Below are 18,395 nucleotides of genomic sequence, written 5' to 3' on the forward strand. Positions count from 1 at the left end.
ACATTTTGGCAGGTATCTGGTAACGGGAATAAAAATCTTGACGATCTAAATACGGATACGTTATTTTTCCCATAGCCATACGAGAAATGAGCACTCTGCAAGTAGTGCTAATCAAAAGAGGTCGCTTTCCCCTTTTTGCATTACTTAATCAAATGAAGAAATAGAGCCTCCTCGACACGGAGGCAACAGATGCTATTAGATAATAAGGGGGAGAGAGAAGGGGTGTCGCATTGCATCTGTTGTTGTCTCTATGTTCCCCCATTAGAGCAGATGGATGGAAATGAGACGAGGGGTCATTTCTCTTATTATTTATTCTCTTTGAGGGGGAATGTTCTTTTGGAAGCGTATGTGGTGGAAGAAGAGATGGAAGTGTAGGGATGTTTTAAAATTTGGTAGGGAAATAGATGGGATTTGACGTTATACAAAAGTTTTCTGGAAGAATTCTGTTGGGGGAAATTCTAATGAGTATAAAAATTTAATGTCATTATCCTGAAAACCGAGATACTTTAAATTCAAATTCTTGCAAAGTCTAATTCAAAAACACAGCGTTAGTGAAAGATGAAATTTTGTTCCACTGTGAAATTAGTAGATTTTGAGAGTTTGCCACGATTTCAAGGCTTATTAGAATAAATATTTCAAGGCTTATTAGAAAAAAAAACAATTTTGTTACATATTTTTTCAATTGACCACTTTTCCACGAAAAACCTCTCCGGTTAGTTATAGGCGCTAGAAGTGGCAAACTTCACACCCCAGAATTTGCGCACGTTTTGATTCAAGGAGGTTTCTTGCCATGGGACACACAGAAAAAATGTTGGATTCAAAAATAGAAAATTGGGGATTTTTGAATACAAGGTATATAAATTCAAAATAACAACGGAATAGTTTTGACATCGCGATTCCCTATCAAAATTGGAAGTTCCTATTTCATATAGAGAAACTCGATTTTAAAACCGTGTCCTTTTCCAGATCAAAACCTGCAAGAAGCTCACCGTTATTGCGACTTCAGATGACTTCCCATCAGTCAACCAACTTCTTCGTCTCCGAAATCAACACCTCCAATTAGAACATTGTTTGTGAAGGTAAGGGTGTCTAATTTGGAACAAAATTGAATCGATTCAATTTCAGGATTGGATTACCACTGGCCGTGAAATTGGGACACACTTCAGTTGTGAGAAGAATCGATGCAAGGACGTTGTTGACATTCTGAAGCATTTGAGGGCGCATTTTGATGCTGTTGAAGCGGGATCAACACTTGAGTATTACTTCTCCGACAAAATAATTTATGGTAGTATTATAACTCTCAAAATGGGGTAAGATATTTTCTATTTAAAAAGAGAATGGCAGTGTGTCAACTCCTGATGTCTTAATTTTTGTATTTTTCTTCTCTTTCAATAAAGAATCTGTAGTATAATTGTTTGCACAATCATTCACTTATTGGTGAATTAAGTTGGATTAGGCACGTTTCAAAACCAGAAACTGAAACATCTTTATACCAGTCATTTCGGAAACAAACTACAAAAATGTAAGTATATATCTACAAGAATATATGCATTTTCAAAAATTGAGAATCAGTGAGAGCACTGTGACGGGCTCTCAAAGCTAGCTTATAGTCACTGGCGTGTTGTTGACGCGTTTTTGATTAGAAAAATCTACGATATCAGGATGCAATCACGCTCTACTGATAAGTAACTGTTCTATAAATTGTCAATGGAGCACAATTTTTCTTAACTAAATATATATTTAATTTAATTATAGAACTTGAAATTGTTACAATTATTAAAATCGGTACTTAGGGAAAAATCGGAAAATAACAAAAATTTATTATATTTTCAACGACTTCTGAATTACCGCCACTTTTCTGGGAAACATGTCGCCAAGACGACCATTACATTCACTGCAGTTATCAGGAAAGAGACAAAAAAAGCGATTGAGCCGGAGATGAGATACCAGCAGACGTTGATGTGACGAACACTGTGCCAAATCAGGTACACCCGACAACCGATTGAGGTTGGCAACCCCATAGGTCTTTGTCACAGAGTGTTACTACTTGGACAGGTCATATCTCCGTTGTCTGTACAATGACAAAAAAGTTTTCAACTATGAAAGGGAAGGTTTTGTTTTGTTCTGTAACATGACGCAAAATTATCAAAATCTGGCTATCATTGGTGCCGGGAGAAATGGTCCAATATTTGTCCATCTAGGTACCTTCCCTGATAAGGTTGCGTTGTGCTCCATGGGCTGTCAATAAGAAATAAGACAGGTTGAGGGATGTCAATTTGTATCCAATCTTCCAAATTCTTCAGGACATCGAGGGTCTGCAATTGGCTGACAATCTCATTATGGTTGGCCTTGCAAACAAATAAATCAAGAGACAGCTATCAACAGACCCACGTTTCTTTCCCTCTCTTTTACTGTCTGCGTCTACTTTGATCTCTCTCGAATACGTGTCCCTGCCTAACTTCATTATTCACCAAGATAACTAAGTGAGCTGTTGTTAACCCTTTTTCCTGATTATTTTGAAATTCTAAATATTGTTTTTTATTTTATTCACTGTTTTTTTAGCACCAGGTAAATACTTGTTTTTCACTGTAGAAATATATTATTTGTCCTTGAAAAGCAACCCTTCACAATATAATTTCAGCCATTACCAACGAGACATGTCCGACTTTTACGACCGAGATAGGAAACAGCGGCTTCTACAAACTTCATTGTGGACACAGTGTTTGCCGATTGTGCGTCAATGTGATGATCAAGAATGAAGAAATGGTAAGAAAACAATATAATCATAAAATGTTTTTATTTATTCTGCTTTTCAGGATATTGTTCTTGGTGACTCGCGAAAAATTCGGGATTTCGACACTATGAAGCTGGAGGAACTTGTGATGAAAATGAAAAATGCTGTCATCAACAACAGTCATCTGAATCTCAAGCCGTGCCCAACACCAGACTGTCTCGGATTTATTTCGGAATCGAACGAAGCCAGCGAAGAGCCCAAACAATGCAACAATCGCGGCATAAGGAAGACGCTGGTTCCAAAAATTGTCCAAATTAAAACCACTTGGCCAACAAAACGGACGGTTGCAATCACATCCAGTGCCAGTGCAAGACTCACATGCAAGAGGTACGCGGTGGCCACGAAGGAAATTATGATAATTTTTATTTTTTTACATACGTGTTTTCCAAAATTTTTTCCCAAAAAGAGCAAAATAAAAAGTTTTTTTTTCAAATTCTCAAATCAAGATCAGGGAAAATTGATTATGATCGGACCGGCAGAAAATTTCAGTACTGGAAAAAACAACTTTTTTCGAAAATTTTCCGATTTTTTCAGAAAAAAATCAAAATTCTTCAACGGGGAAACAACTACGGTGCGCGTCATAAGTATAGCGCCCCCCTCCATTTTGGCGTTTCTGGAATTCCCGCAATCGGCATAAGAAAATGGTTGATGCCATTCGATCCGGCGTCTCAAAAAACTATAATGAGAAGTTTTTTTTCGAAAATTTCAAATCATGTCCCCAACTCAGTCACAGGTTTTCTGAAAATCAGCCGCGTCAAAAGTATAGCGTGTTTTTGGATTTTGTGGCTGGGAGCGCTGGAAATCGAAAAAAGATGGATTTGATTATAATTAGTTGTCGCTGACTCATTTCTGTTATTTCCTATCAAAATTCATCCGAAAAACTGACTTTCTCCGGCTGAAACTGCTCAATTTACCAAACTATCCTATTTGAGACATATCCTGGATTGTTATCGATTGGTAATTTTGTAAAACGTTTCCATCTACCTGGCTCGATCAGCGTGGCTCCTTGAGATCTGTTTAAGGAATCAGATGTGAACATAGGCTCATAGCGGAACATATTCATGATTTTTAATTTTCAAAAAAATTCGAAAAATAAACATTCATGAATGCATTTCGCGTACAGACAAGAAGAATTTCTATTGAAATGTACAGAAAAACTGCATGACGAGAAGCGATTTTTGGTATTTTGCTGTCTCATAACTCGCTTTAGACTGATTTTTCAGATATACCTGGCAAAAATATGGGAAATTTTCTGAAAAAAATTATTCACAAGTTCAAATCGTTCTTCAGTTTTTTACATTTTTTATTGAAAAATGACGTATTCTTCCGATTCTCGTCTTCTTTCAACCCAGCCAGTGGGCCTCTCTTCGTATCTTTTTTGCATGCCGATTGGAGAAGGTTTGAAAAGGATAGAAAAAGGGCAGCGCGAACATTCGTCTTTTTTTTTCTATCCCTTTCGTGTTACCTTCTCCAACTAAATACAAAATACAAAAAATACAAAAAAACATACAAAATACAAAAATACAAAAAAACAGAGAAGCAGAGAGGGCAGGGCAGTTGTCCGAATGGAGGGAAGGGGAGACTCAAAAGAACAGCGGTCTTCTCTTTTTCTTTCTCTCCCCCTATCTGCTACCCAAAATAAAAGATAACTTCGTTTTTCGGGGGTGAAGACGGAGAGAAAATTTGAAAAACAAAAATAGGAGTGATTTGTTGATAAAAACGTTTATACCTGGCGAGAGTTTGGAGGAAAGCATTTTTTAAGAGGGTGTGACTACCAGAGCTATATTTGCAACATGGTAAACTACAGTACTAAAACGACAACGTTTTTAAACAGTGTTTGATTATCTACAAAAAAATTGAGAGCTTTCCCAAAAAGTATACTCATTTCCACTTTCCTCCAAAGTTGGGTTTTCCACAAAAGCTACCGTAACCCGACCGCATGAAGTTCCATACTAACCACCATCAACAAGTGTAGATGTACTCTCATTTTCCCTTTCTTCTTGAAAATCGTGAATCGCGAAGGAAAGAGAAAATGTGTTTTTCCCTTGAAAGAAATTATATAAATTTGTAAGGAAATTGAGTTTCTTTGCCTTTCTTTCCGTTGTTATCAGTATCAAAAATAGTCCAGTGTTATCATTTTTTCTTTTTTATTATCATTTCCTCTGGAGATCGAATGTAGTGGGAAGATGAGGAGTATGTAAGAGAAAATAGTTCATTGTGTGCGTGTGTTCGATAGAAAAACGGATACCTACATGTGATGTTTCTGTTTCAAATGGAAAGTGGATTTTATGTTTTTGTGATGAAGATAAAGAGTAATGAAATTTTTTGAAAGAAGAAAGAGGGACTCTAGAGAAGGAATACGCAGTTTTTCGGATAGATATCAATATATCAATTGGGTACATTCGGAATAAATAAGTTGGAAGTTTTTTTGGTCTTCTAATCATCTTTTCTTTTTTATCATCATTTCAACTGGTGATCGAATGCAGTGGGGAAAAGGAGAGTAAGAGAAAGAGACATAGTTCAATGTGTGTGTCTATTTGATAAAAAAATAAGAAAGACAAATATTGATTTAAAAAAGTTTTGGTAAAAATTGGCCAATTTTAAGCGCTTATAATTTGAATCCAGAAATTTTAAAATTTTCAAAAAATGCTTTTCCTGTTGCACCAATTTAGAATTTTATTTTTGTAGTTGTGAATAATTCAGTGGAAACTCTCCCTAATCAGGTATACCCAATTGAAGATGCAACCCTGAAAGTCTTTGTCGCAGAGTGTTACTACTTTGACAGGTCATATTTCCCTAGACTGTACAATTACAAAAAGGTTGTCAACTATGAAAAGGAAGGGCTTGCTTTGTTCTATAACATACCACAAAGTGATCAAAATCTGACTGTCGATGGTGCCGGGAGACACGATCCAATAATTTCGATTTTCGCGTTTTAACCACCACATGACTGACTTTCACCATTTAGATTTTAAAAGCGTTCTCCAGTTTTAAAATAAAAATTTTTGAAGAAAAAAAGAAAAAGCGGTTTGACAAGTCGCTTTTTTTATCGGTTGGCGTACGCACTAAATGACGTTGGTTCTGGTCGACCTTGCACACAAAGAGAGATAGCTATCGGTCGACTGACCCACTCCTCTTTCCATTTTTCCCTCTTACTGTCTGCGCCTACTTTGTTTTCTCTCTGTTAGTTGGTCCGTCACTAACTTCAGTTTTTACCGAGATGACATGTGTTGTTGTCGACCCCTTGTTTTCTGATTATTATTGAATTAATTAATGCTATATATTATATTTTATTGACTGTTTTTTGTGGGTTCCGTGAATCCTTCGATTGGATCTCTAGCAGAGGAGGTAAGCCACATTGAAATTGGTTTTTTTTGAAATTTTTGGTTATTATTTGGTAAAAAGAATAGAGCCAATTTCAGTTGAAAATGCCCAACTTTGAAAGCCTGTCATATTAAAACTAACTGTCCCACAAAATAACTTTTTTATGAGATCAAAGAGACTAGAACTCCATTTTTGTAGTTGGCAAATTTTTTGTGCGGACGCTCCGTAGCGAGTTACATTACGACAAAGTAATTTCACCCTTAAATCGACCTATTATATTTCAGTGCAAAATAGTGCGATTTTTGACCTGTTGACTTAAAATGACTATAACTCCTTAGGAAGTGTCCGCACAAAAAAGTTGTCAATGTTTAAAAAAAAGTACTGTATATCTTTTTTTTTTCGTTTTGTTAATAATTTTCTTAAACAACGTTCTTCTAATATAACATTTTCAGACATCAACCAACATCGGAATGAATTCCCTCAAAGTTGTGAAAATCGAGGTCTCAACCAAAAGGAAACCAGTTCAAATCCCAGCAAGACGTTACCCAATCACCAACGTGGGATACACAGAGAATCAAAAAAACCGACGTGTGATGTCGGGAAGGACATCAAGGTGAACGGGGTTCGGAAGGAAAGCCAGAGATTTGGAAGCACGCGGCACGAGCGGAATACGGTGCATGGGACAGTGTTGGAATCGAAGTTTAGGAGAGAAAGTCCGTTTTCCCTTAGATCCAGACTCATTTTACAATTTGTATATCTTTTCAGTTATCCACCTCCGTCGAGTGTTCACACTCTGCAAATCAAGCGTCAAAAGGAAACCAAAATTTGGACACTCTGCGAACCGAGACAGCAATGTGGAGTTTGCCATACTACGGTGAGTTCAAATACTATCGGGTAAGTCTGGAAAGTTATAAAAAACCAAAAATAAAATTCAATTAATTGGATTCGGCTTACATGAAGAAAAAAAACAATTTAGCGCGAAAGACTTTTGAATACTACTTTTTAGTCACTCATCCTGTCTTAAGAGTCAGAAATCTGTGATTTCATTGTGTTAGCAATTTGCACGACATGAAATACTGAGAAAACAGAAATTTTCGGGTGGGAAATATTGAAATTGAGCTTTTCACCCCGCATTGTTTTACATTTTTCAGTTTTCAGTCCTCTAGTCTTTCCGGTTGAAATTTCGCAGCTTGAAAGTGTGTGCGAATAGAGTAATATCTACTTTTGATTAACAAAGTTGCAAAATACTCGATCAATGTTGACATTTTTGACTAAACATAGACAAGTAGTCAAAAACCTGGAAATGTAGAACATATACAATTTGAAAAGTCATACTTCCTTTTTTTCCCTTTTTCTGTAGAATCTTGCCCATAAAACACCGGCAAATCTTCTTTTTTCTCAAAAAACTTTTTAATCAGGTTCTAAAGAGACTAAACAGATTCAAAATCTCGCATCTCTTCTCTTGACCATACACTCTTCCAAAAAAAAAAACATTCACCCTCAAAGAGAGCAAAAAAAAGAAATGACACCCTCGTCCCACTTTTATTTCAATCTTTTCTGATGCGGGAGCGTAGGGACAACCACAGATATATTGCCCCGCTGAGAGAAAAAAAAGAGAGAGTAGCCGCTGTTCTTTGGAGTCTCTCCCTCCCTCAATCAAACCAACTGACCTCTTTTCTTCTCTATTTTCGCGCAATAGTTGGAGAAGGTTTCGCGAAACGGATAGAGAAAAAAAGAGGAGGGATAGAAAGGGTGTCGAATTACATCTGTGGTTGTCTCTATGTTCCCCCCATTGAAACAGATAGAAATGAAAGTGAGGCGAGTGGACGTTTCTCTTCTTTTTGATTCTCTTTGATGTGAGGGGAAATGAATTTTCGGAAATGTATGTGGTCAGAAGAAGATATGGGAGGTTTGAAAGGGTGTTGTGAAAATAGGGAATGTAGGGGTGTTTGATAATTTGGTAGGGAGAAGGATTGGATTGTTTCAATTTTTATTTTAAGGTTTACTTACATGTTATTTCTTCTCAGAGAACCTCCCCACGGATGGAATATTCCAAGACCGAGACCAGACCAAGAACAATATTTGGTGGATAAAGAAGAGCAACCAGTGGGAGTAAAAGAAGAGATAGAACCGGTAAGAGTTTTCGTTTAGAAAGGAAATTTGGAAAAGAATAGAAGTATTCAAATCGATACAAATCCATTTTAAAATGAAATCGGCGAACTTGAAAAGCTCGCCACGTTCCCATGAAAAGTTCGATCATTCTTATTTCCTGTTACGTTATAGAAATGATATAGGTCTTTATTTTTGTAATTGAAAACTTTTTTGTCTGATCCCTCGCCAAACAATTGTAGGTCAATGAAATAGATGTGCCATGTGAGCCAAGTAACAATTTTATTATTAATAATTTTAACATTTTCAGAGAGCTAAAAAACATCCCTGCAAGAGAAGACACCTACTGTAGATAGAGAGTGAAGGACGTTGATGATTTTGGAATCCAGTGGAAGATCGTCGATGAGAGATACGATGAGATTGAAAGAAGCGGAAAATATTAATATAATTGTTTGCATGTACATTTTTAGTTCAGAATTTTGTATGTTTTTACGGCTACATGAATATATTTTTTAATTTATCTAAATTTACAGAATGGTATTTGAAAAATGCATGTTTTAAGAAGTGACATATGGGTGGGTAGAAAAATAAATAATTTGATAGAAATCGAGAATATGTGGACATCCGGACAAACTGATAAATTGACACAAATTTGGAGCGTTTTCTAAAGGAATTCAAAACCAACTGGCGCACCTTTTACGCGTTTTCCAGTAAATATTAGACCTCCTGGTGCACCTTTGACGCTTTTTAGTGGATTTCAGAGCAAGCTGGCGCACTTTTTACGCATTTTTTGAAAATTTCAGAGCAAAATGATGCACCTTTGACGCGTTTTTTAGTGATTATTAGAGGTATCTGGCGCATCTTTCACGCGATTTCTGGAGAATTTGAAAGCAAACTGACGTACCACGGAGAACTGAAAATGGTAGAAAAAACCACGATTATTATGTTCTGTTTAATCATTAACTAGGAGATCGTCATATTGTTAGCTTTCTCTATCAAGAATAATCAAAATTTATCTTTGTTTTTGAACTTATGAAAAATCAGTGAATTTTTCAGAGAATCGAATATTTTGTGATAGTACAACTGAATCTGTTTCGGCCATTAATCTTGGACAGTTAAGTCAAAAGTAGGTTTTTAAAATGAAAGAGGGGCTGGCCTCGTCAGCAAGATACCCTTCTTTCAATAAAATTGCGGTAATGCACTTTACTAAAAAAAGGTTCTAATTTCTGTTTTTAGTTTTAGGGCAAAAGTTAAAGAGTATTCTCACGGATATTTAGTACATTTTGTTGTTAATTACTCACTTATTCTGCATCTTCTCATCCACTTCTTATCTGATTGCCAACCCTCCGACATCGTTTGCTAGTCTTATTATCCGTTTTTTCCCATTGCAATACCACCTCATCCACATGATCCCTCAAGCAATATCGACACTTTCGCCAGCTTTAGAAGCCCTCAGCTCTATAATTGAAGGATTGTGTACTCCCTTCAAGACTCGATGAGTACTGTATTCGTATGAGCGAGCATCCATTAATCTATTGGTTCCAGTAGGGAAAAATCGGGTTTTTTGGTTGATATTCTGAGCGTCCTGATGCAACTTTCCAATAAGTGCATCCATTTGTTGAAGTGTCATCGACTCCTCCTGCTTTGTTAGTCCTTCATACTGACCAAGTCCCGGGTGAACATCCAAAGTTGGGCATTGTCCGGAGCACTCGGAGTAGAAGTGCGGGCTACTGGCGCCGTGCCATTCTTCTTAGGGGTCACTGGCCTTGTCGGTGGCCCCGTATCACTCTCCAGATGTTCTTCTTCTTTTTCTACAGCCACCACCTTCTTATTGTTTTCTTCTTACTCCTGGCAGATCGAACCTCTCCTTCTCTCATTCAATTTTCTCTTTTTGTATCGAAATTTCCTCGAGAATCTTGTCAATCTCCGTAGCAACGTTACGAAAAGATAATCGAAGCTTTTTATTCACCGGTTAGGTGGTTGGGAGACTTTGATTCCTCGTTTTGCCTTGTCCACCAAGAATAGACACATCATTTTGCTGAAGTTTTCACGGTCGAGACTCATTTCACCGCCGCCTTGACGAAACCTGGAAAAAAGGTGTAACTTTAGAGAACTGGTACAGGAACCAAAGGCGCCAATCACCTAAACTCTATTGTCCTAGCTTAAAGACAATAAAGATGCACTTAAAAAAAACTTCTGTAGCTTAGGCTTACCGAAAGTGATTCACAAGTACAGTGCCCGAACTACAGTGTCCTCAATACTCACGAAATCAATTTTGTTACGGATACATACAGAAAATGACGTTGAAGCTACAGTAACCGACACGTTTGTAAACTTGACTGTCGAACTATCGTGTCAATGATCCTGACAGCAATGACTTACTGTAACCTAGGCTACAATAACCTCAGCTAGAGTATCCATTTATGGATTCAACTTTAGACAACAGTGACCTTAACAATATCCAGGCCACGCTATTCTTGGCTACAGCAACCCAAAAATTCTTCAAACTACAGTAACCCCTATCTCTACAAAACTCCCGCTTATTTCTTCTTGTTTTCCACTCCGGGAAACTCCTACTGCAATCTCAATAGTTTTCAACTGCAAAAACTCGTCGGTCTTTTCACGATCGTCAACCGATCGAGCACACCACGCTTTCAGCTTTACCTGATGTTTTGTGTAAACTCACCAATTCCTAGAACATATCCAACGTTTTGCACGTATTCATGAATTATCAGAGCGTCTGCGAATCCCTCTCTCTCACTTTACACTCATCCACTCCACTCAACGTCATTTGACTATTCACTTGCTCCTCCCCAAAATCATCGTTGAGCTTGATAGGGTCCAGTGGCTGATCCTACTTCTCGATTTTTGGTGGCTTTCTTCTTCTAAAACAGGTGAAGACGTCGACGCCACTAAAACTTTCGGAGCTAGTTTCTGACCGTTGAGTCTCGCTGATTCCTTGTTCACGTAATTTTCTGTGAACATGGCAAATTCTTTCTCCTGACGTGTCTTATCTGCTTCTGTTTTCTCCGAAACAATAAATTGTCCAAGGACTGGGCGGGTGGTGAAGAAGAAGTTGTCACTCGTGATGTAGTGGACGCCAAATTTTGTCAGGTACTGAAAAATTGAGATGTTTGGAATGAGAAAATCATGTTTGTTCGGGTGTCCAGCATCTTAATTCTTCAAATAACAGATACTTCGAAAACTGGTTCCTTTAAATTTCGAAATTTCATGAATTAAAAAGTTAGGTTTTGAAAATGTATCTGCGTGTCTGTCCAGACGTCCAGATTGTATGTTTTCAAAATGTTTGAAGACTCTATTGTTAGTTTTTTCTAAATGTTCAGAATTGAGAAAGTCTCTTTATGATTTTGAGTTTTCTCGAATCTTTTGTCTGTATATCCGTGTGTCTGTTTATCCGGATGCCCCTATGTCCTCATTTGTTGATTTTTTAATTTTATGGCCTATTTATATGTAAAGAATACAATTTCCAGAATCACAAATGTCTGTGTATGTTTGTATGTCTCTATGTCCAGATGTCCACAAAAAAGGCATCTGGACAAACGGGCACATTGATAGACGCTGACATAAAAAGTGTTTTTCGATTTGTCTGTTTTCCTGTACACCTGGATGCCCAGACAGGCACTCCAAACTCTGCTTTGGTTGAATTTTTACTGGTAAAAGCTTTTAATTAAGAATAAACATTTTTGAGAATGCGCATTCTGAAAAACGCAACAAAAACATGTTTTCAAAACACTTTCCGGAAAATTTTTTGCATTCTCCAAAATTCTCCGGTTCTCCGAAAAAAAGTCGGAAAAAATTTCGGATCAGGGTTGGGAAATTCCGGGCCGGCCGGGCCGACTGAAAAATTTTTTTCGGCCCGGCCCGGTCGGCCCGGCTCCTGTAGAAATTTGAAATTTTCTGAAAAAAACTTGAATTTTTTTTGATTTTTTTTGCAAAAAAGTGGATTTTTCGACTGTGTTTTAGAACATCGGTAAAAGCCTTAGCGTTCGAGAAATTTTGAATTTTTTTTAATGAAAATTTTGCAGAAATTTGTGAAAAAATGGTGCACATTTTTTGAATCCGGGCCGACCGGGCCGGGCCGGAAGAATTTTTGTCAGCCCGGCCCGGCCCGGCCCGGAATTTCCCAACCCTGTTTCGGATATCCGATACATTTTTTCCAAACAAGCCGGTGCTCACCTACGAAATTCTAGTTTTTCTAATATCAACTCACCTGACAACCTCCGCTCAACTTCTTTCCATACGGTGTAAAATAGGAGTTTTGGTTCTAGAAGCACTGATACTCCGGACACACGCTGACGTCTCTATCCCATCTCGAGAGGCAGTAGAAGCATAGCCACCGTCGTCCAATTTCCCTCCTCGGGATCTTCTGATTTGAGTGCAACCCTGTGTGCTGCAATGACTTTTGCGAGTGCCGCTTGCTTTTCTGGCTTCTTTTGATGCATTTTTTACCAACTGATCCATGTAAACATAGTTTTAAAACATTCCTAATTTGGAAGAATGTACAATTGTACACGTGATAGTTCAAATCGAATCAACTCCCACGATTCAGCCGTTGAAGGCGTTTTTTGAAGTTGTCTTTTTGTTGTTTTCGTCGTTTTTGGAAGAACTTGTTGTGACTGATTCCCACACGACCGATATCCGATTAGACAATGTTGAATTGATGACAATGGGCAAACATAGGTTCGACATCTTCGGCAAAGTCTTCTGGGAAGTCGTATCTGAAAATGGGGAGTTGACCCATTGTATTCTTTAACTGTGGAACTTTGGAAAATGGTCGGATTAAAAATGTTCTGAAACTGTGAATTATGTCTCCCTAGGTTTCTAGAACTCCTGGCTTCAATGTTTTTTTTTCCAAAATAGTCTTCTCTGTGAGTCTGTGAGTTCGGATGTCCAGTTTTCCAAGTGTTTGACTGTATGTCCATTTATTTCTGGGTTTGAAAAAACATCTGAATTACCTTATGGGTATTCTTTCAGTACGGTTTTCCTATACAACTTTTATGCGTTCATTTAGAAATCCGGATATCACATTACGTGCCTGTCAAACTATCGGTTAGTCCAAATGTCAAGGTATATAGACGTCCAAATATTTAGTTTAGTTTTTCAATACTCTGTTCCTTCTTGACAAGAATTTTGCGGGTTCGTCTGTCTGTCTGTATGTCACACTGTCCAGGCGACCGAATTTTGAATTGTCTGTCTTTCTGCTTTTGTTGCCAAATTTTTCGATGTCCGGTTCCACAAAATAAATGTAGATTGCCTAAAATTGAGGCTATTGTTTAAAAGATTGTTCATTTTTTATACTTCTATCTGTCCAGATGTCCGGATGTCCCATTTTTTGTCTAAATAATTTAGGCAGTGATATTTAAATCTCCTCCCCTTTTCTAGACTCCGCCCTACCCACCCGAAACCAAAAACTCACGTCAATGTATCATTCTTCTTCCGAATCGTCTTCAAGTTCATCGGCTTCATAATCACCATTTTGCACTCTAGCACGTATTTCGGATTGACTGGCTCCTGTTGCTGCTTCTCTTCTGCTAGCTCTCGTTTTTCTAATTCACTACTCAACAAGATTTGTTTCATAAAACGTATCTGTTTGTCATCTTGACAGTGTTTGCATCCATCATACACATACGTCTTCCAGGCCTCGTATAGTTGACTTGTGCTCTCATCGAAGGGGATTCTGAATTTCGGATCCACCATTTCAGATGTTTCAATTATCATGCGTCGGACAAACAGTTTATCTAGATTTTCCAGAATCATATCCGTCTTTCCGATGGCTTCTGAATTTATCGATTGCACATCCCATACAGGAACGGAGGGATTCGATGGAGCCTCTGGAAAAAAAGAAAGGGTTGAGACGGGAATTATTACTTAGAAACTGTGAGTACTTTCTATGTACTATTTTCTGTATCTCCTACTAATCTTTTCCAGAAATAACTTTTTTTGAACGAAAACTAGAATTTGAACACATACAAACCTCAACAAAGCATGAAAAAACGCATTCTTAGAAAAACTTTATCAAAAACTTGATAAAACGAAAATCCGAGGTGACTTGACGAATTATTGGAGATTATTCTAAACTGATTTTCGTTCTTTCTTAGTTAAAGATTTATTCGAATCATCCAAAATGTTTGATTTAGTAGAATTAAAAACGTTGGCTACTCGTTGAAATCGCATTTTTGGTAAAAAAAACGAAAACATACCATTTTTTAAATTGCGTTCTTTCTTTACGATTTGAAGAATTGAATAACTCCGTCGTTATTAGTGAAAATAGCGAATACTTTCATTATCTCCATGACGAATTCCACTTGTCGTGCCGAGACCCAGATTAGCAGGTGCGATGCGGTCGCAACGCGGTCTTATGTTGGCAGAGAAGAGAAAAGGGCCGAAAATGCGCACATAAAGATGAGAGGGATTCAATATGCCGTGGAGGCTACGGAGAACGAGAGGAAATGGAAGGACGCTCTTGGGGCGGTGTGCGATGGATAAGAAAGGAGGAGGAAGAGGGGGAGAAATGGAACGAGGGAAAATGAGAAAATAAGAAAAAGTGGTTTGAAATTAATGTGGAAGGTTTTTGACAGTCGAGTGCGTAGTTTTTACGTCGATTTTCTAAAGGGAAGTTGCAGGTGTGCTGGATCCACGATCGTCTTCATTTCGGTGGCTGAAATTAGGTTTCAGGGGTAAAAATGATGTGTTTTAATAGGGAAAGCTCTCTTAAATTCGTTTTTTAACAGGAAAATGCATTGAAACACGACAAAAACCATTGAAATCAATTAAAACTTGAACAAGTTTAGTTGAAAATCACGATTTTTCTATGAATAAGCTGAAAATTGAAGTTTTACTTATGAGAATACTGAAAGTGCGATGTTTTCAACGTTAAAATCAGTTGAAACTTGAAATATAGAAAGTTTTGGCAAAAAAATTTACAACAAACGTTATTTCCACTCTCGAAAATCAAACAATCTTCTAGTTTTCACCAATTTTTTGCAAAAATTCAAAGTTGTTCAACCTTTCTCGCTGAATAACTCACAAGTAAGGGTGATAGTCACTCCGGCGGGCGTCAACGAATTGATTCTGGCAAAAAGCTCTTTATAGAATGAGTCCACCGCACCATGAGTGTCCTTATACAAAAACTACAAATTTCTTCTACAGTCTACAGTACTCCGCTTGTCGCCAGTCGCCGATCCGTTCTGACTCGATTCGGCAATGCTCTATTTCTTCAATCCTTTCAGTTCATTCGCATTCTCCTCCGCATTAAAGTTTTTCGCCTGTTTTTTATCAAATCCAATTCCTTCTGCTTCTGTTGTTTTTTGAGTCCTTCTTTTCGTGTTGAGTCGACGATTCGACCGCTAATTTCGTTTTGTCCGTTGCGTGGTTTTTATGTCTATTCCCTATCAAAAGTTCTGCAGGATCCAGGATAGCCTTCATTCCGGTGGCTGGAATTAGGTTTTAGGGGTGAAAATGCTGGATTTTGATAGGGAAAACTGCCTAAAATGTGTTTTTGTTCAGTGGAATGCATTAAAACGCGTCAAAAACTATCGAAATCGATAAAGTTTCTGTGGAACACGTCATTTTTGATATAAATCGCAAAACAAACTACATCGGAATCGGCAAACGGTTGTTAAAACATCCCAATGCAAACGTTTGTCGCTCAAAAAAAAATGCAAAAATGCAAAATTATTCAATAAAAAGAAATATTAAGTCACTAAAATTTGAACAAAATCGGTCGAAAAACACGATTTTCTGCGAAGAAGCTAAAAATTAATCTTTTTTTAAATGAAACTTTCTAAAATTCAATTTTTCTCGCTGAATAACTCACAAGTAAAGATGATAGCCACTCCGACGGGCGTCAGGAAGTCGGTTCTGGCAAAAAGCTTCTTTCCGTCGGGATGTAGGGCAATTACACGTTCTCCGATCTGTGAATATAAAAAATTGGTATGATTTCGTAGGGAAAATGCAAAAATCCGGTGAAAACCCAACAACACAAGATTTTTTCCGTATTTTCGCTGAAAAGTCAATAATTTAACGTACCGTTCATTTATGAATGACTTGTGGTGCTGCCACTGCCTTTTGTGGTGACTCTTCCTTGTCTTCTTTTTGAAGATCCTCCTGAAAACTTTAATAATGAATTTTTTGCTGAAAAACTCGAAAAATTCAAGAAAACATTTCAATTTTCACTAAAAATCACGACTACCTGCAACGAAATGATATTGGTCAGATTCTCCTTCAACTGATGCAACATCGTGTTGTCTGAATCACCGATATGTGCCGCCTCGACTGTGGCGAGTTCGTCTTCAATTTTCTCGGCTGAAAATTTGTATTTTTGAGAGATTTTTATTGGAAATTGGAGAAAATGCCCGAAACTATAATAACAACACAAAAAGAACAAAGAAAATCGGTAAAAAACGGAAGAAAATAAAGGAAAATATTAAAGAAAGGTTTTTTTAAGTGAAAAACGAGAAATGCGTCAGGATGTCACGAGTTTTGCGTCAAGACTCGTGTTGACGCGTTTCTCGATTTTTGCAATGACGTCATCAGAATTTGCACAACTAGCACAATTTTGAGCAGAAACCATTAAAAACCATAAATTAGGATATAACCAATAAATCAACTGGAAACTACAAAAATCTGTTTCAAAATTTATTGAAAATGAAGATAATCGCGACAATTGTTACGTTTAGAAAATCGTATCGAAAAGATTTTTTCAAAGCGGATGAACATTTTCTATATGTAAGGTCATTTTTGAATTCAGCTCATCGAGGCGGTTCAAATGAGTATAATGATGACTAGGTTTCATGCTATTTGGGTCGGTAGATTTCGTCACTTTGCAGAAGCTATCTGTGACCATGATTTCATGATCCAAGCTGAAATTTCGGTAAAAAGATTATCAAAAGTTTCGATTCTAAAACTTAGAAAGAGCCCTGCTCATAAACAATCAGAGTTCCGCATCAATGGTGTCAAAATGTTTGGTGTCGAGATGTCAGATGTCGAAATGTTGCGGTGTCGATTTCAGAAATGCAGGAGTTTTGAGACGGGGTATATGAGTCGAAATAAAGAAAATATGGCGAAAATAGAAAATATATGGACATCCGGAAGTGGAAAATTTTGGAGAAACGGTCCCGCCGGAATATGGAGGATTCCAGACAGACGAGAAACAAATCTACAGTAATATATTACACATGAACAGTTGCCAACTTTGGAAATTCGGATGAGCAGACACAGTTACAGACAGCTACCATCTGGACACATTGAACTACAGACAAACACACTGATGTACAGCACCGGTCAAAAAGATATCATATTTTGCCTTTTTAAGTTGAAACTGTACAGTTTTGAGAGTGTCCCATAGTAAAACTGTTTCTCCAACAAAATACATTTTTATGGGATTGAATAGACCAAGAGTAGAACTCTATTTTTCATAGTTGTTTGGATTCCGGATTCCGGATTCCAAAATTCCGGAATTCTGGGTTTTTTTAAACATTCCGGTTCCGGTTCCGGATTCCGGAAAATGATAATTTTCATTCCGGTTCCGGATTCTGGATTCCGGTTTTCTGAGTTTCCTTTTTCCGAAATCCAGAAGTTGAAATTTTAAAAATTGTTTGGGTTAAAAAAACAACTAAAGTACTTCTTTTTTGGTTTTGATCCTCGAAATTCAGACTTGTCAAAAATCGGGCCGGCCCGGGCCGGGCCTCGGGCCGGCCCGTGACAAGTCTGTCGAAATTAGTTTTAAACTTCATTAGTTTTTAAACTTCCCCATTAGTTTTTAAACTTCCCCGGATCGTAATATTTTTTTCAGATTTTTGTAAATATCTCAGCGAGTTTGCGACAGATTTATTTCAAATTTTGGCTATAGAATATTTCCACTAAAAAACCCTTATGGTCCAAAAAGAAAATTCAGAATTCATGAATTTTCAGCATAAATAATCATGACTGGAAATTTCGTAATATTTTTTCAGATTATTATAAATATCTCAACGAGTTTGCGACAGATTTATTTCAAATTTTGACTATAGAATATTTCTACCAAAAGAACCTTGATGGTTCAAAAAGAGGGCACGACGCTAATTGGTTACAGCTGTTCCTCCCTATTGAATCCGGCTTCTCTGCGTCTCTCACTTTGACTAGAAAGGGACACGCAGACGGTTAGGGT

The 18,395-nt window shown here is 37.4% G+C and overlaps 2 protein-coding genes and 1 pseudogene across 3 annotated transcripts; 1 reads left to right on the forward strand and 2 right to left on the reverse strand.

Annotated features, from left to right (window-relative positions):
• Window positions 1-808: 808 nt before the first annotated feature.
• On the forward strand, window positions 809-9,775 carry GCK72_022440 (uncharacterized protein; the record flags this gene model as incomplete). Its single annotated transcript, XM_053734828.1, has 9 exons — window positions 809-852; window positions 1,022-1,079; window positions 1,126-1,285; window positions 2,642-2,766; window positions 2,817-3,077; window positions 6,571-6,731; window positions 6,884-7,012; window positions 8,119-8,251; window positions 9,698-9,775. The coding sequence occupies 9 exons, from the start codon at window positions 809-811 to the stop codon at window positions 9,773-9,775; spliced, it is 1,149 nt and encodes a 382-aa protein (XP_053578394.1).
• GCK72_022441 (uncharacterized protein) lies at window positions 9,642-12,690 on the reverse strand (the record flags this gene model as incomplete). Its single annotated transcript, XM_053734829.1, has 3 exons — window positions 9,642-9,880; window positions 11,086-11,344; window positions 12,586-12,690. The coding sequence occupies 3 exons, from the start codon at window positions 12,688-12,690 to the stop codon at window positions 9,642-9,644; spliced, it is 603 nt and encodes a 200-aa protein (XP_053578395.1).
• A 200-nt stretch (window positions 12,691-12,890) lies between these two features.
• GCK72_022442 lies at window positions 12,891-16,487 on the reverse strand (annotated as a pseudogene). The gene is made up of 5 exons: window positions 16,440-16,487; window positions 16,295-16,354; window positions 16,065-16,161; window positions 13,665-14,079; window positions 12,891-12,966 (listed from the first exon to the last, which is right to left on the reverse strand). Coding segments are annotated over exons 1-5 (696 nt in total).
• Window positions 16,488-18,395: the final 1,908 nt, after the last annotated feature.

This window comes from Caenorhabditis remanei, chromosome X, assembly GCF_010183535.1.
Source record: "Caenorhabditis remanei strain PX506 chromosome X, whole genome shotgun sequence".
Classification (NCBI taxonomy): Eukaryota; Metazoa; Nematoda; class Chromadorea; order Rhabditida; family Rhabditidae; genus Caenorhabditis; species Caenorhabditis remanei.